A 19,501-nucleotide genomic window follows, 5' to 3' on the forward strand; every position below is an offset into this window, starting at 1 on the left:
AAAAAATCCCTTGCAGAACATTCATCTGAATTCCCAATTAGAGTCAATCCACAGACATGATCTATACCATTGTCCAGTGACACCCTACACACCCAACCCCCTGATCACGACTGACTGACTGTTCGGTAATAGTGAGCTGGAAACCCTTCCTGCAAAACGTCTGCTACTTTAGGCTGCATTTGCAGTTGAGCGTAGCAAATTGAATTTATTTTTTCACGCACACATTTTTGCACGATTTTCATACAGCGTTTTTAGGCGTTTTTGAGCTTAGGCATTTTTTTTATTAGCCAACAGAGAAAACTATCATCTGTTGCATCATTTGTTGCTAGGTTTTTAGGTTTATTTTTTTTAATTATTATTATTCATTTATTATTTTTTATTTATTTTTTGTCAGGGTTAGGATGTTAATAACAATACCAATAATAAATGAATAAATACATTATTTCTTTATTTTAGGTACTTATATTTATGCAGCACTATACATATATTTATATATATATATCGTACATTCACATCAGTCCTTAACCCTCAAGGGGCGTAAATGTAAAATATATAATAAATAAATACCATAAATGAATACTATGTAAATAAATAATAATTAACCCCTGACCTTAACTTACTGACCTTTAAAATAAATAAATAATAAAAATAAACACCTTAACACAAAAACAAAAATTAATAAATAATTATTGTTATTAATTATAATAATAACAATAAATTTGTATTATTATGATTAATAATAATAATAAACACCCTAACAAAAATCATTATTATTATTATTATTATTATTATTAATCATAATAATAAATGATAATAATTATTATTAGTATTAATTATTATTATTATTATTATATAATAATAATAATAAAATATTATTAGTATTTTTTGTAGTTGTTCGGGTTTGGGTTTTTATTTATTTTATTTTTATTACTATTATTAATAATACACAATTTTTAATATTTTTTTTAGGGTTAGGGGTTAAGGTTAGGGGTTAATTATGTATTTATTTATCATATATTCTTAATTAATTTATTACTTATTTAAGAGAAGATGGCTGAAGCTCCATATCCTGAAGATCCCTTCCAGAGAAGATGGATGAAGTTCCATATCCTGAAGGACCGTTCAAGAGAAGATGGATGAAGGCCCATATCCTGAAGGAACGTTCAAGAGAAGATGGATGAAGGCCCATATCATGAAGGACCGTTCAAAAGAAGATGGATGAAGGCCCATATCCTGAAGGACCTTTCAAGAGAAGATGGATGAAGGCCCGTATCCTGAAGGACAATTTAAGAGAAGATGGATGAATTTCCATATTTTGAAGATCCATTCAAGAGACGATGGAATTAAGCTCCATATCCTGAAGGTCCATTCAAGAGAAGATGGATGAAGTTCCATATCTTGAAGGTCCATTCAAGAGAAGATGGATGAAGTTCCATATCCTGAAGGTCCATTCATGAGAAGATGGTTGAAATAATTGTTTTCTTTATGTCCTTGTAGAGGCCAGTGTTAGGAAAACACAGATCTCTACACATGGTATGAAGTAGCCTTGAGACAAATGCTTGTACATCCAAAAGACCCAACGGCCAATAAGAAGTGAAGTAACATCAGTATATATATCGTGAACTATAGCGAAGAATGCAAAGACCTGTACATTTGGGAGACTAAGCATCTCCTCAACAAAAGAATGGCCCAAAATAAAAAGGCAGATTCAACAGGTCAACACTCAGTCTTCCTACATCTTAAGGAAAAAGGACAGCCCTTTGATGACAGTGAGGTGCACATTTTGGACAAAGAGGACAACTGGTTTGTGAAAGAAGCCATCTACATCAAACTGGAACAACCACCTCTCAGGAGCGTGTAGAGGATAGATGAAGTTCCATATCCTGAAGCTCCATTCAAGAGAAAATGGATGAAGGCCCCCATATTCTAAAAGTCCATTCAAGAGAAGATGGATGAAGGTCCATTCAAGGGAAGAAAGATGAAGGCCCCTATCCTGAAGGTTCATTCAACAGAAGATGGATAAAGGTCCATATCCTGAAGGTCCATTCAAGTGAAGATGGATGAAGGCCCCTATCCTGAAGGTCCATTCAAGAGAAGATGGATGAAGGTCCATATCCTGAAGGTCCATTCAAAAGAAGATGGATGAAGGCCCATATCCTGAAGGTCAATTCAAGAGAAGATGGATAAAGGTCCATATCATAGACATCCATTCCAGAGAAACGTATGAACTGTTTTTTTTTTAAAGAAGCCATCTATATCAAACTGGTACAACCTCCTGTCAGGACCGTGTAGAAGATAGATGAAGTTCCATATCCTGAAGGTCCATTCAAGAGAAGATGGATGAAGGTCCATATCCTGAAGGTCCATTCAAGAGAAGATGGATGAAGGTCCATATCCTGAAGATCCATTCAAGAGAAGATGGATGAAGGCACATATTCTGAAGCTCCATTCAAAAGAAGATGGATGAAGGCCCATATTCTAAAGATCCATTCAAGAGAAGATGGATGAAGGTCCATATCCTAAACGTCCATTCCAGAGAAAATGGATGAACTGGTTTTTGAAAGAAGCCATCTATATCAAACTGGAACAACCACTTGTCAGGACCGTGTAGAAGCTAGATGAAGTTCCATATCCAGAAGGTCCATTCAGGAGAAGATGGATAAAGGTCCATATCCTGAAGGTCCATACAAGAGAAGATGGATGAAGGTCCATATCCTGAAGGTCCATTCAAGAGAAGATGGATGAAGGTGCATCTCCTGAAGGTCCATTCAAGAGAAGATGGATGAAGGCCCATATTCTGAAGATCCATTCAAGAGAAGATGGATGAAGGTTAATATCCTAACCATCCATTCCAGAGAAAAAGGATGAACTGGTTTGTGAAAGACGCCATCTACATCAAACTGGAACAACCACCTGTCAGGACCGTGTAGAAAATAGATGAAGTTCCATATGCTGAAGGTCAATTCAAGAGAAGATGGATGAAGCTCCATAACCTGAAGATCCACTCAAGAGAAGATGGATGAAGCTCCATATCCTGAAGGTCCATTCAAGCAAAGATGGATGAAGTTCTATATCCTGAAGGTCCATTCAAGAGAAGATAGATGAACTTCCATATACTGAAGGACCGTTCAAGAGAAGATGGATGAAGATCCATATCCTGAAGATCCACTCAAGAGAAGATGGATGAAGGTCAATATCCTGAAGGTCCATTCAAGAGAAGATGGATGAAGGTGCATCTCCCGAAGGTCCATTCAAGAGAAGATGGATGAAGGCCCATATTCTGAAGATCCATTCAAGAGAAGATGGATGAAGGCCCTTATCCTGAAGGTCCATTCAGGAGAAGTTGGATAAAAGTACATATCCTGAAGGCACCTTTAAGAGAAGATGGATGAAGGCCCCTATCCTGACGGTCCATTCAAGAGAAGATGGATGAAGGCCCATATTCTGAAGATCCATTCAAGAGACGATGGATGAAGGTCCATATCCTGAAGGTCCCGACATTGTTCAGACATGGCTACATATGGTTATTTTTGTAAATCAGACCTTCAAAATATTACCTTTTTGAGAGAACTGGGGCATTGCTTTTATTCCCGTGAACTCATGAGAGCCTTACAACTGCCATGAGGGTTCTCTACCGCAGCCTGATGATTTATTTCAGTTGACTTCTAACAAAAAACGTTTAAGATAACCCTATTCTTTTTGATTTTGGTAAAAAAAATAAATGTATAAAATGTTATAAATTGAGTTAGATTTTGCAAACACTTCCTGAGCTCTTTTCTTTTTCCCTCCCGGTGTTGGTGATATACTTCTTCACGTGAGGCCCACACTGCCTGGCTGCGTGGTATCCTAATCTGCCCATTAGAAGACGTGCATTGTTCAGCGTCTGTCCGTGTTCCTCGACTCCGCAGATTTATTGACAGGCCGTAGGGCATAGCAATCTCGTTTAATGCTCCCAGTATTTATAGGCCAGACGGCTCTCCTCCAACGATCGTTTGAGACGTTATTTTCGGAGTGCTGCAGCCAATTAAAGTAGAATTTTATGGTCTGCCTGTCCTGTGCCGTGTACTCTGGCTCCTATCTCACGGAAAAAGAAGAAATTTAAACTGACAGGTGCTCTTTAACCTTTTCTTGTCTCTCTTTGTATTTGTAGCAGCGGAACAAGAGATCGCGGTAATGCTGCAAATAATTTGTGGCTGTTGGGTTTATCGAGCAATAGCTACAAATTATCTGTGGCAGTGGTTGTGAGCCTACGAGCTGTAAGGGACCTCCACTGTGGCCCTCAACATCACAATTTGTCAAAAAATATGTACTCCTATAGACAGGGGGGGACTGACCATTCGGGCACTGCCCGGGGTCAGTAGGGGGCGCCATGAGATGCCCCTGATACCTTTCATAGCCTTTTTTGGGTGGAGTTTGAGTGTTGGCGAGGACACAGGGGCCCCATGATTTGTCATTCCGCCCCTGCCTATAGAAGACTGTCTGTGGACATACCAGAGGGGATGGTCAGTGACTGCGGACATGCTACAGGTATGGTTAGAGACTGGAGACATGGTGCACAAAATGCTACAAGAGACTGCTGGTGATCACTGCAATTTTAGTCCCATTACAAATCAATGGCTCCACTAACTGCTAAGGTCCAAGGGCTGCACAACAACCACCGAAGGACAACATGTGGCCCTTGAGCTGCAGATTGGACATCAGGGATCAGTCCAAGCCAAGTAATGTGCCCGTCTTAACACTTCCATGATTTGTTTTTTACTTCTCACAGAGATTACAGTAACTCCCCAACAATGCCTTCCTCATCTTTTCTCTTCATAAGCAAGGCACCATGTTCAGGCATCATCCATGGTCACCATCTACTTCCTGGACTGAGATGCCTTCTAAGAAAATACACAGTTCTTGGCTGTGTTGAAAAATATCCACCTTGTGACTTGCTGCTATAAAGTTGATCCCTGAGGAAGAGGAGACTGAGGAAATGCTTCCTTCTGCCTGCAGCAGACTGAAGGCATCATCTCAGTCTAGGCAAAGTCACGGAACGGAGCTCCAGGTTAGCTTTTTAATGATACAAAACAAAAAGAAAGTTCACAAGGAATGGAGCCCTCAATTGTTGTTGAGCCCTTCAACAGCTTCTTGAGTCAAACAGGGGTCAAAAAATTTGATCGGCAAATGTCATATCAAAGTGGACTTGCAAATGAGGACTTCTTGTCTTAAGGCCAACATTCCTTCGGTTAGTATTACAGATCGTCATCTAGCCCTTCAACGATCGCTCTCCTTACCCTTGGCGGCTCCTCGATGTTCTATATCAGACCCGAAAAAAGGGTAACGAATACCTTTGTTGCTCACAAACACTGTCGCCCTTACGTGTGAACCATACTTTGATGGACTAACGTTGACTGTACAGGCGTCCTGTTACGTTGCCAAGGTCAGGTCTGAAGGATCTCAAAACTTACACTTACATCTACAGTGCACTTTTCTTCCATAGAACCCAACACAGAAACCGAACGTTGATCTTTTCAGCTGTCTCAAGTCTTTCGTAAACATCCAACCAAGCATGGGCAATTCTTTTATCAAATTTCCATATTGGATGGAAGAACTAAAATAATCTTTCACCAACAACCAACTAAGCATGGGGAGTTTTCTCATCCAAATCCATATTTTGACCTACCGGTTCCTTCCCGAGTCCCGGAATCCTTTGGCGAAGGGGTTCCTGTCAATCTTCAGCCTCGTGATCTGGAAGAAAAAAAAGCTTATGGTGACTCTCCAAAACTCCATAAGCCCCCTTCCTCAATGATTTCCCATAAACCTGAAACCCCCATCCCCTGTGATAGAACATTAGAAGAAGATGGTGCTTCAGGACTGGGGACCAACACAAATGCCCACAAGAACCCACGGCATGAGCAAAAAATGATAATGTTTAGTCAAAGTATACGTGCCAAAAGGACTACTAAATCCAAAAGGACATTTTGTGGTTGAGATTCAATTCAAGCCTGCATCATTTCAATCTTGGGTCTAGAGGGGTATCTAGAAGGTATTACACATGAGAAAACAGGTAAAATCACCCCACCCCCACCCTCGTCAAACATGGATTCTGGTATCCCGAAGTAGCCTGGAATCACTGATGGTGGCTGGCTGGCTCTAGTTCCGGGTTCAATTAAAGAGGCAACATTTAGACACCTCAAACATCAATGTAGACACCTCTCAAAGATGAAAGCTTAGATCAGTGGTCTCCAAACTGACCTTTGCTTACCTTTATCTGGCACTATTCCATCCACTGACACCAATGATGGGGCACAATTCCATCCACTGACACCAATGATGGGGCACAATTCCGTCCATTGATAGTAATGATGAGGAACTATCCCTCCCATTGACACCAACAATGAGGCACTATTCCTCCCACTGATACCAATGAAAGGACACAATTCCTCCCACGGACATTATCAATGGGGCACAATTCCTTCCATTGACACCAATGATGGGGTTTTATTCCTCCCACTGACACCAACAATGGGGCACTATTGCTTCCAATGACACCAACGATGGAGCACAATTCCTTCCATTGACACCAACGATTGGGCAGAATTCCTTCCACTGATACCAATGATGGGCCACTATTCCTCCCACTGACACCAATGAAATGACACAATTCCTCTCACTGACACCAACATAATGACACAATTCTTTCTACTGACATAAACCATGGGGCAGAATTCCTTCCAATGACACAGCACTATTGCTTCCACTGACCCCAACAATGAGGCACTATTCCTCCCACTGATACCAATCAAAGGACACAATTCCTCCCACGGACATTATCGATGGGGCACAATTCCTTCCATTGACACCAACGATTGGGCAGAATTCCTTGCACTGATATCAATGATGGGGCACTATTCCTTCTGCTGACACCAATGATGGGGCACCATTTCTTTCACTGACATCAATAACGGGGTACTGTTCCTTTCACTGACACTAATAATGGGGCACTATTCCTCCCAGTGACACCAACAATGGAGCACTAATTCTTCCACTGACACCAACGATGGAGCACAATTCCTTCCATTGATACTAATGATGGGGCACTATTCCAAGACCAATGAAAGGACACAATTCCTCCCATGGACATTATTGATGGGGCACCATTTCTTCCACTGACATCAATGACGGGGTACTGTTCCTTTCACTGACACTAATGATGGGGCACTATTCCTCCCACTGACACCAATGATGGGGCACTATTCCTCCCACTGATACCAATGATGGGGCACTATTCCCCCCACTGACACCAATGATGGGGCACTATTCCTCCCACTGACACCAATGATGGGGCACTATTCCTCCCACTGATACCAATGATGGGGCACTATTCCCCCCACTGACACCAATGATGGGGCACTATTCCTCCCACTGACACCAATGATGGGGCACTATTCCTCCCACTGACACCAATGATGGGGCCCTATTCCTCCCACTGACACCAACAATGGGGCACTATTCCTTCCACTGACACCAATGATGGGGCACTATTCCTCCCACTGACACCAACAATAGTGTGCTAATCCTTCCAAAGATAGGGCATTGTTTACTCCCACTAGACGCCAGGCCATTTTCTACTCCCATTGGCCATAGCCTGACATCCCCCCCAAGTCTCAAGGATAGTAAACTGGCCCCTTTGTTTTGGAAGTTTGGAGTCCCCTGGCCTAGATGATCGTTTTCTTTATTGGACTTGCTCCTAAGTCTGAAGTCCATGTACACTTACTCCAAGGCTAAGTAGGTAGGTGCCCCTGACCCAACCCCCCATCAAGCTGGGATTTGCCCAAAAAACTATAAGCTGGTTTGATTGGGGCAATGGTGAGTATTTGCAGGACAACGTTGTCTTCCAGCTGCCTTAGAAGAGACAAGGTGGGTTAAATTCAGGCCAACGATCCAGAAGATTAACATCTCGTGCTTATTGGAAAAATTCTTGATACATTATAAACGTAATAAACGTTTTTAAATCAAATCACTATTTTATTAGCGAATAGATAAAATATTTTAGGCACACAGATGAAAGTACAAAACGCAGGGTTTCCAATGATCTGCTTTCATCGAAACCTTTCCCAGGGACCACCAATTTCATTCAACTATGGATCACGGAACCTCTCTAAACTAATAAAGATGTTCTACATTTGCGTTCCATCTGCTTTGCATAATGCCGTAAACAAGCAAGACAATAAAGAATATTTGGCTCAGATATCCCGGCTCTACCATTTTATAGGGGGATAGATCTGAAAGCCCTAAAGACAGAAGAAGGACTAAATGAATCACAAGAATATTACGAAAAAGTGCGGAGCGAACAACAGACAATAGAAGTCAAAGCATGTCCATAATACAAGGAAAACACGGAACATACAGCTAGTAGAAGTTAGTCACGTTCAACTGGACTGTGGTGTGGAAGATGTTTTGTTGCTTCTCCAAGCCACTTCTTCAGTTTTAATGTCAGGGAGATACCCCAACATGTAGATCTTCACAGGTACCACCAACACCTTGGAAATGTAGGTGTTGGTTACCCAAGTAGATGTTGACTGCCCAAGTACAGGACGGGAGGTGTGAAAGTTGTGGAACCCCCTGTTCTAGTTACATAATCCCATCCTTGGTTTTCATTGTTGTCAAATCTCCAAGTACAGTTGGTAAAACGTCATTACATGTGGAAGACAGATGGCGCTGAAGGAACTCAGCCCTGTTCAGGGTTGGTTGTTTCAGTTACTATAAACCTGGATAAATGAGAACCTTGACAGACATGGCCTTGGCAGCAGTTTAGAAGAAGAGATAAGGACCTGTTTAGAGTGTGAAGTTAATATTACATAGTTACATAGTTAATCTGGCTGAAAAAGACAAAAGTCCATCCAGTTCAACCATAAAAAAGAAAAGTTATAATCCTATACCCACAGTTGATCCAGAGGAAGGCAAAAAAAAACAAAACCAGCATGATCCAATCTCCTCCTGCAGGGGAAAAATTCCTTTCTGATCCCTCAAGAGGCAATCGGATATTCCCTGGATCAACTTTACCTATAAATGTTATATCCAGTTATATTCTGTGTACCTAATATTAATAAAGGATATTCAAGAGAAGATGGATGAAGGCCAACAGGAGTGAAGAAGATTAAACATCGGCTGGAATAGACCTAATGGAAGTCCAGTTGGAGTAGAGTAGGGATGCAAAGAGTATCGGGTTGAGAATCAAGAATTTTCTTCCCTTTTTTTTTAAACCAAAAGGCCCAATGTCTGGATGAAGGTCCGTATCCTGAAGGTCCATTCAAGAGGATGGGTGAAGGTACATATCCTGAAGGTCCATTAAAAAGAAGAAAGATAAAGGTCCATATCCTGAAGGTCCGTTCAAGAGGATGGATGAAGGTTCATATCCTGAAGGTCTATTCAAGAGGATGGATGAAGGTCCATATCCTGAAGGTCCGTTCAAGAGGATGGATGAAGGTTCATATCCTGAAGGTCTATTCAAGAGGATGGATGAAGGTCCATATCCTGAAGGTCTATTCAAGAGAAGATAGATGAAAGTCCATATCCTGGAGGTCCATACCCTGAAGGTTCATTCAAGAGGATGGGTGAAGGTCCATATCCTGAAGGTCCATTCAAAAGAAGACAGATGAAGGTCCATATCCTGAAGGTCCATTCAAGAGGAGATGGATGAAGGTCCATATCCTGAAGGTCCATTCATGCGAAGATGGATGAAAGTCCATATACTGAAGGTCCATACCCTGAAGGTTTATTTAAGAGGATGGGTGAAGGTCCATATCCTGAAGGTCCATTCAAAAGAAGACAGATGAAGGTCCATATCCTGAAGGTCCATTCAAGAGAAGATGGATGAAAGTCCATATCCAGAAGGTCCATACCCTGAAGGTTCATTCAATAGGATGGATGAAGGTCCATTGAAGAGAAGACAGATGAAGGTCCATGTCCTGAAGGTCCTGACATTGTTCACTGTTCAAGGTTGGCTGTTTCAGTTTGACATAGATGGCTTTTTCACGAATCTTGCAAACCAGTTGTCCTCTATGTCCAAAATGTACCTTTACCTTGAGGTGTAGGAAGACCATTGAGTTTTGACCTGTAGAATTTGCCCTCCTATGTTGGGCCATCCGTCTGTTGAGAGGTTTTGTGTCTCCAACGTGTGGGTCTTTGCATTCATCACTATGCTGTGCTGCATATACCAAGATATTTCCTTTGGGTTTGGGTCTTTTTGGATGTACAGTTGTGACCAAAATTATTCAACCCCCAATGCTGTAAAGGGGTTTAGGGACTATAGTGTACATTTGGAATTGTATTCAGAATCAAATCCTACAAGGACGTTGTAACTACCCAAATGCAACTAAAATGACATCAATTGTTTATGTAATACAGTAGTAAATGGTTCTTATGTGGTTTCTTCATTGCCACAATTATTCAACCCCTTAAAGACTACCACTCTGAAGAACAGAGGTTCATACAGGTGCTTTCCATCAGGTATTGAAAACACCTGTGGATGTCACCGAGCAGCAATCAAGCATAATAAGCACCAATTAGGCAGCTTTAAAATGACTGTGATACTCAGCTCCTTCTAGACATTTACTGGTGTGGTTACAAACATGGTGAAGGCAAGAGAATGGTCCAGGAAGACAAGAGAAGAGGTGATTTCTCTTCACAGGAAGGGCAATGGCTATAAGAAGATTGCAAAGATGTTAAACATACCAAGAGACACCTTAGGAAGCATCATTCGCAAATTCAAGGCAAAGGGCACTGTTGAAACGCTACCTGGTCGTGGCAGAAAGAAGATGCTGACTTCGACTGCTGTGCGCTACCTGAAGCGTAGAGTGGAGAGAAGTCCCCGTGTGACTGCTGAGGAACTGAGAAAAGATTTGTCAGATGTGGGTACAGAAGTTTCAGCCCAGACAATAAGACGCACACTGCGTAATGAAGGCCTCCGTGCCAGAACTCCCAGGCGTACCCCCTTGCTGTCTCCAAAGAATAAGAAGAGTCGACTGCAGTATGCCAAAAGCCATGTGGACAAACCACAAAAGTTGTGGGATAGTGTTCTGTGGACTGATGAAACAAAATTAGAACTGTTTGGGCCCATGGATCAACGCTATGTTTGGAGGAGGAAGAACAAGGCCTATGATGAAAAGAACACCTTGCCTACTGTGAAGCATGGTGGAGGGTCAATCATGCTTTGGGGCTGTTTTGCTTCTGCAGGTACAGGGAAGCTTCAGCGTGTGCAAGGTACCATGAATTCTCTTCAGTACCAGGAGATATTGGATGGAAACGTGATGCAGTCCGTCACACACCTGAGGCTTGGGAGACGTTGGACCTTTCAACAGGACAATGATCCCAAGCATACCTCCAAGTCCACTAGAGCATGGTTGCAGAGGAAAGGCTGGAACATTTTGGAGTGGCCATCGCAGTCACCAGACTTAAATCCGATTGAGAACCTCTGGTGGGACTTAAAGAAAGCAGTTGCAGTGCGCAAGCCTAAGAATGTGACTGAACTGGAGGCCTTTGCCCATGAAGAATGGGCGAAGATACCCGTAGATCGCTGCAAGACACTTGTGTCAAGCTATGCTTCACGTTTAAAAGCTGTTATAACTGTAAAAGGATGCTGTACTAAGTACTAAGATTGAATGTCACTTGGGGGTTGAATAAAACTGATAATGCTGTGAGCACAGAAAAGACATTTGTGGTTATTTCATTATAACTGTTATGTTATATTTGTCTGACCTACAAGTGCCTCTTTAATGTAAATGTAAGCAAGATGACTGAATGATCAAAAGCAATGTCAAACTGGCCAAAACACTCAATTTCAGTGGGGGTTGAATAATTTTGGTCACAACTGTACAAGCTTCTGTACTGCAGGGCTTGAAGGACAAAAGGATGTGATATTTGTTAAAGACTCTTTTGAGTTGTTTTGGCATTCCAGTTACATACAGGATGACTATATTACTCTGCGTGTGCTTGTGGTTCCTTGTTCTTGGAGAACCAACCACTTCCTTGAGACATACCATGGTGATTCGATTAAGGTGATACCTGTATGGATATAAATTCAAGGGTATGTTCCTACATTCATTGGAATGGAAGAAGTGGTTTGGAGAAGCTAAAAAAACATCTTCAACAGAACAAGTCCAATTGACCGTGACTAATGATTACTAGATATACCGAGACCTACATAAATGAGAACCTTCACAGACATAAAAAAGGGGAACAGAAGAAGATTTAAGGGTACTACCTAAACTTGCAGTTCGGGAGATAGAAGCTCCACAATCACTACTCAGTCTTCTATACACATATTCTGAACTGATAAAAACACGTCAGGCTTAATCTCTTCCGACTTCTCAGTTACGCTATGGATATCCTACAAAGAAAGCATTCGAATAGTGGGACACTACTACAGCAATGAAGATGCCACTTCCCAGAAAACTATGGACATCCTAATGGTGGAACATTGCTACAGCAGTGGAGAAGCTACTTCCCAGAAAACTATGGACATCCTAATGGTGGGACATTGCTACAGCAGTGGAGAAACCACTTCCCAGAAGGCTAAGGACATCCTAATAGCAGGACATTGCTACAGCAGTGGAGAAGCTACTTCCCAGAAAACTATGGACATCCTAATGGTGGGACATTGGTACAGCAGTGGAGAAGCCACTTCCCAGAAGGCTAAGGACATCCTAATGGCAGTACATTGCTACAGCAGTGGAGAAACCACTTCCCAGAAGTCTAAGGACATCCTAATGGCAGTACATTGCTACAGCAGTGGAGAAACCACTTCCCAGAAGTCTAAGGACATCCTAATGGCAGTACATTGCTACAGCAGTGGAGAAACCACTTCCCAGAAGTCTAAGGACATCCTAATGGCAGTACATTGCTACAGCAGTGGAGAAACCACTTCCCAGAAGGCTAAGGACATCCAATTGGTGGGACATTACTACAGCAGTGGAGAAGCCACTTTCCTGAAAACTGTGGACATCCTAACGGTGGAACACTACTGCAGCACTGGAAAAGCCACTTGCCACAAAACTGTGGACATCCTAATGGTGGGACATTACTACAGCAGTGGAGAAGCCACTTCCCAGAAAACTATGGACATCCTAATGGCGGGAGATTGCTACAGCAGCGGAGAAGCCACTTCCCAGAAAACTATGGACATCCTAATGGCGGGACATTGCTACAGCAGTGGAGAAGCCACTTCTCACAAACCATGGATAGGACACTCTAGCCTTTGGCTCCTCACCTGTTGGTTCTGGTAGGCCGTCACTGTCGTGAACACAGTTTCGGGAAAGCTGAAGGTCTTCACTCCTTCTCCGGTGGGAACGGGCTTGGTGGGTGACAGCTCGCTGCTGAAATCTTTGCGGATGACGTGGACACGGGGCTGATACTTGTGCATGGAGTGCAGGATTATCTGTAACCACATACACGGAGTCATGGCATTACTCCCTGTATCCAAACACAGACCAGTGGAGGATTAAGAGGCATGCAGTGTTCGCAAGGAACGCAAAACGCTAATAAGAAACGTCATACGAAGGCAGCGATTAGATATCAACGTGTTCTGTGGATGCAACAGAGCCTTCCTATCCAAGCATAAAGCTGAGCTCCAGGCAGACAGTAGGTGTGTTGCAGTGCATGGAGCATGCCGATAGAAGGGGAGAGCAGAGTGGAAGATGAGCTCATCAGTGTGCTGCTTCTCCTTATATTCTCTGGTCAAAGTGTGGGGGTGGTGGGAAGGGGACCTGTAAATGAAAGTGAAACTGAAGCAAAAAAAAAAAGACCAGATTCCCTTCGCTGCCAAACAGGGCTATGCTGTGAGGCAGAGCTGTGTACATCTCAGGACTGGATGGACAGAAATACAAATCCTTTGGCAAGCAACACAGCTCCCATATATATGTTCCTCATATGTGTATGTAGTGGTTTGCCTGGAGTTCAGCTTCAGAGCATGCTTTTAACCTGCACCAATTTCTACACATGCTAGTGTACAATGTATGGTGTGCATACAACTGAAAGATACATCTTCACTTCTGCTCAATGTATAACCCTCAAATGAACCCCCTCCCCCACTTTTACCACCCCCCAAGTGACAAACATTCGAAAGGTGCAGATGGCACTTACATGTCCCTGATCGTCCAGCTCGTTGTTGGTGAGTTTGAGCTTATCGAAGCTGACCACCTGCCTCATCCAGGTGTCCCCAGAGGCCAGGGAGTCCGGGTGGATGTAAACGCGGGGAGGGACGGGCGAGTCAGCATTCCCAGCCACCATCCACTTGGAGCTGTGATAGACGTACCTGGGAGAGAGGGAGAGAGAGAGAGAGAGAGAGAGAGAGAGGAGAGACATTTGTTGAAGGACCTGTAGGCATTAGACGGATAGTTCCTGCAGGTTCTAAAGGGTTTTGAAGACCTTTCTAGGTGGACACACACTCTTACATGATGGTTCCTGATCATTTGATGGATAGATACAGATATAGATAGATTACCTGTATCTTTTGTTGTCCACAGGTACGATGTCCATCGCAATGTAATACTGCTGGTGGGGGTCCAATCCGGAGATCTTCACCCGCATGGCTGGGAACATTCTCCTACAAGATGAGAACAAGGCAAGGAGTGAGGGCAATCCCAACCATCCAACAAGTACCAGGCAGTGACCTTTTATGTCTCTGGTTATACACTTAATAAATATATTAATATTCATTTATTATAATGTTTTTGTTGTTCAAAGTTTGCATTGGTTTTTAGTACCAATGAATCCCTATCATCATACTGTTGACTATCTAATGGAACCATCTCAACCAGGCATCCATGGAACATTAATATTTCTCCACAGCTTCCTAGGGGTACCTTGAACTGTGGCTTATTGTCCTTCAGTTTGATGGTGCCTGCATAATTGGTGCCCATGTGTGAGGTCAGGTACTGATGTTGGATGAGAAGACCTGGTTCACCAAAGGTGTTCAGTAGGGCTGAACTCAGGGCTCTGTAAAGGACACTTGAGTTCCTCCCCACCAAATTGGTCAAACCATGTCTTTATGAAGCTGGCTGCACTCTTTTAGGAAGGCTTCCCACAAAACTGTGGAATGTACCTGAGGGAATTTGAGTCCATTAAGCCAAAAGCATATTTGTGAGGTCAGGAACTGATGCTGGATGAGAAGACCATCAGTGGTTCAATTTATCCCAAAGGTGTTCAGAAGGGTTGAGGTCAGGGCTCTGTGCAGGACACTTGAGTTCCTCTACACCAAACTGGTCAAACCGTGTTTTTATGGAGCTGGGTCCACTCTTTTAAGAAATCTTCCCACAAAATTGTGGAATGTGCCTGTGGGCATCTGTGTCCATTAAGCCATGAGAACATTTGTGAGGTCAGGTACTGATGTTGGATGAGAAGGCCTAGTGCTTCCTAGGTTTGAGGTCAGGGCTCTCTAAGGGACACTTGAGTTCCTCCAAACCAAACTGGTCAAACCATATCTTTATGGAGATGGCTCCACTCATTTAGGAAGGTTTCCCACAAAATTGTGGAATGTGCCTGTGGGAATTTGTGTCCATTAAGCCATGAGAACATTTGTGAGGTCAGGTACGAATGTTGGATGAGAAGTCCTAGTGCTGACCTGGCTCATCATCAGTATTCCAACTCATCCCAATGGTGTTCAGAAAGGTTGAGGTCAGGGCTCTGTAAAGGACACTCGAGTTCCTCCACACCAAACTGGTCAAACCATGTCTTTATGGAGATGGCTCTACTTTTTTAGGAAGGTTTCCCACAAAACTGTCCATTAAGCCATAAGAACATTTGTGAGGTCAGGTACGGATGTTGAATGAGAAGGCCTAGTGCTTACTAGGGTTGAGGTGAGGGCCCCGTGCAGGACACTCGAGTTTCTCCACACTACACTGGCCAAACCACATCTTTATGGGGCTGGCTTTGTACACAGGGACACAGTCATGGTGGAACATAAAAAGGCCTTCACCAAACGGTTACCAAGAGGTTAGGATAGCACAATTGAGTCACCATTCCCACAGAAAGGTGCAACAGGTGTTGCGTCGATGACCCAGGATCCACACGCCAAATGTTCACAGGAATGACTGCTGTGGGCTGCGAACCACCACAGCCGGGTTCGTCAATGATGGACGTACAGCCATCTTTGAAATGTTTCCAGCATTCAAATATCTTACTGCGGCTGAACGTCTCATCACCGTACTGTGCTGGAAGTCTTCTGTAGGTATTGCCAGGTTTTACGCCTTCGTTCGTTATACCTGGAAAAGTCCTGGTTTGACGTGAACACCCCTCGTAGTTATCACAGGAAGAGTTGTTTCCCTTGAAGGTTTCCCCTCACTACTTCTGGTGACAACTCTACAATGTTGGATTGGTTTGGCTTGAATGTCCCTCATAGTTATCACAGGAAGAGTTGTTCCCCTTGAAGGTTTCCCCTCACTTCTTCTTCTGGTGACAACTCTACAATGTTGGATCGGTTTGACTTGAGCACCTCTCGTAGTTAATCACAGGAAGAGTTGTTCCCCTTGAAGGTTTCCCCTCACCTCTTGTTTTGGTGACAACTCTTCAATATTGGATCGGTTTGACTTGAGCACCTCTCATAGTTAATCACAGGAAGAGTTGTTCCCCTTGAAGGTTTCCCCTCACTTCTTCTTCTGGTGACAACTCTACAATGTTGGATTGGTCTGGCTTGAACGTCCCTCATAGTTATCACAGGAAGAGTTGTTCTTCTTGAAGGTTTCCCCTCACTACTTCTGGTGACAACTCTACAATGTTGGATTGGTTTGGCTTGAATGTCCCTCATAGTTATCACAGGAAGAGTTGTTCCCCTTGAAGGTTTCCCCTCACCTCTTGTTTTGGTGACAACTCTACAATGTTGGATTGGTTTGGCTTGAATGTCCCTCATAGTTATCACAGGAAGAGTTGTTCCCCTTGAAGGTTTCCCCTCACGTCTTCTTCTGGTGACAACTCTACAATGTTGGATTGGTTTGACTTGAACACCCCTCGGAGCTATCACAGGAACAGTTGTTCCCCTCGAAGATTTGCCCCTCACCTCTTGTTTTGGTGACAACTCTACAATATTGGATTGGTTTGACTTGAACGCCCCTCGGAGCTATCACAGGAACAGTTGTTCCCCTCACCTCTTGTTTTGGTGACAACTCTACAATGTTGGATTTCTACTCAATTTCAGTTTTTAGTGACGTGGCCATCAGGACAAATAAATAGCAGCAGAGGCTCTAACCCTTCACCATTCTATTCCAAACTAAGAAAAAAAAATAGTTTTGCCTTCTCATATCCTTTAACGCTCCAGTCCTACTAGTAACACAGTGAAACCTCCAGACCAGATGCGGGTGATCTACAGCTCCTATCCCGGGCAGGTTAATGTGGTTACATAAACATTGTAATTTATTTCTCTCCTGTTACCCGACCTCTGACCCCGGCGGATCATTAAGCAGCCAGGCACACAATGGGGATTAGTCTCCCAGACATTCAGATTAGCAGCTTTCTGCTATTCCAGCCGGGTTTCCCCATTTTTTTTCCTACACAACTGACACTTTGGGGGGGGGGGGGGACTATCACTTCTCCTAAAATGCTACAAAGGAAGAAAGATACAACTTTATTAAATCGCACAAATATCCAAAAAAGATCCTATTGGCAGCCCATCTAAAGAAAAAATGTTCTGCAGAATTTAAATTGAAACAAAGGCTTTTTTTAAAAAAATGTTTTTAATTAAAAAAGTGAAAATGTTATACCGACCTGCTCTGTGTAATAGTATCGCACAGAGCGGCTCCAATCCTCCTCCCCGCTGGTGGTCCTAGCTCCTCTTCTTGCTGTGGCACCATAGGAAGCCGCTTCCTATGGGGGGGGACCTGCTGGCTAGCTCCCCAGCTGGGCTATGCGCATCTATTGACACACACAGCGTGGCTCAGCCTCATCCCCTGCTTGAAGGATTTGATTGACAGCGGCAGGAGCCAATGACTCCCACTGCTGCCCCTGTGAACAGAGAGAGTCGCTGCAGATGAACGCAGTGCTGGATCACAAGGCAGGGGGGCATTTACAGCAAGGCAAACTAGGCGTTTGCCTTGGTGGCATTTTTCGGGAGGGCGGGGGTGGGTGGATGGGATCCAATCCACGAGGGGGTGGTGGCCCGCCGGATCTGCAGGGCAGACACAGGCCGGAACCGGTAGAAAGGAGGAGCCTCCGCTGACCGGTGAGTGTTGCCTGGGGGGCGGCCGGAGCTCACCTCTGCCCATATATATACTTCATGTTGAAATGCGTTTTTATTGCAAAATATATGAAATATATTTTTAAAAATAAATTTTAAAATATACTGTATGTCTTTAAAAATGCAAATCTACATTTTTGGAATGCATTTACAAATAAATGTCAAAAAAATATGTTAAAATTACTTTTTTTATGTTAAAAAAAACAAGAATATATTTAAAAAAGTAATTTTAACATATTTTTTTTACATCTATTTGTAAATGCATTCCAAAAATGTAGATTTGTATTTTTAAAGACATACAGTATAAAAATCTTGTATTATAATAATAATAATAATAATAATATGTGAAAATTGATTTTTAAAAATATTGTTCATATATTTTGTAATAAAAACGCATTTCAACATGCAGTATATATATATATATATTTATTTTTTAAATATATTGAATACGGCCAAAATTGTAGTATTTCAAAATATATTTGAAATATATTTTAAAAATATTATTGACATGTATTTGAAATACTACAATTTTGGCCGTATTCAATATATTTTAAAAAAAATACATATATATATATACTGCATGTTGAAATGCGTTTTTATTACAAAATATATGAGAAATATTTTTAAAAATAAATTTTCACATATTATTATTATTATAATACAAGATTTTTATACTGTATGTCTTTACAAATACAAATCTACATTTTTGGAATGCATTTACAAATATATGTTAAAATTACTTTTTAAAATATATTCTTCAGTTTTTTTTAACATATAAAAAAAGTAATTTTAATATATTTGTAAATGCGTTCCAAAAATGTAGATTTGTATTTGTAAAGATATATAAAAATCTTGTATAGTAATAATAATAATAATAATAATATGTGAGAATTTACTTTTAAAAATATTTTTTATATATTTTGTAATAAAAACGCATTTCAACATGCAGTATATATATATATATATATATATATATATATATATATATATATATACTTATAAAATATATTTTTAAATATATTGAATACGGACAAAATTGTAGTATTTCAAAATATATTTGAAATATATTTTAAAAATATTATTGACATGTATTTGAAATACTACAATTTTGTCCGTATTCAATATATTTAAAAATATATTTTATAAGTATATATATATATATATATATATATATATATATATACTGCATGTTGAAATGCGTTTTTATTACAAAATATATAAAAAATATTTTTAAAAGTAAATTCTCACATATTATTATTATTATTATTATTACTATACAAGATTTTTATATAT

General features: G+C 41.6%; 1 protein-coding gene across 3 annotated transcripts in view; it reads right to left on the reverse strand.

Annotated features, from left to right (window-relative positions):
• TBX15 (T-box transcription factor 15) overlaps positions 1-19,501 on the reverse strand; it is a 133,255-nt gene that overhangs the window by 25,520 nt on the left and 88,234 nt on the right. For all 3 annotated transcript variants that reach the window (XM_089662476.1, XM_089662475.1, XM_089662477.1), the window contains exons 3-6: positions 14,486-14,587; positions 14,125-14,296; positions 13,253-13,420; positions 5,666-5,730 (exon numbers count right to left, since the gene is read on the reverse strand). In XM_089662476.1, coding sequence (XP_089518602.1) covers positions 5,666-5,730; positions 13,253-13,420; positions 14,125-14,296; positions 14,486-14,587 — 507 coding nt within the window. The remainder of the gene's footprint in view (positions 1-5,665; positions 5,731-13,252; positions 13,421-14,124; positions 14,297-14,485; positions 14,588-19,501) is intronic.

This window comes from Staurois parvus, unplaced genomic scaffold, assembly GCF_062004578.1.
Source record: "Staurois parvus isolate SC_StPar_1 unplaced genomic scaffold, SC_StPar_1.0 ptg001480l, whole genome shotgun sequence".
Classification (NCBI taxonomy): Eukaryota; Metazoa; Chordata; class Amphibia; order Anura; family Ranidae; genus Staurois; species Staurois parvus.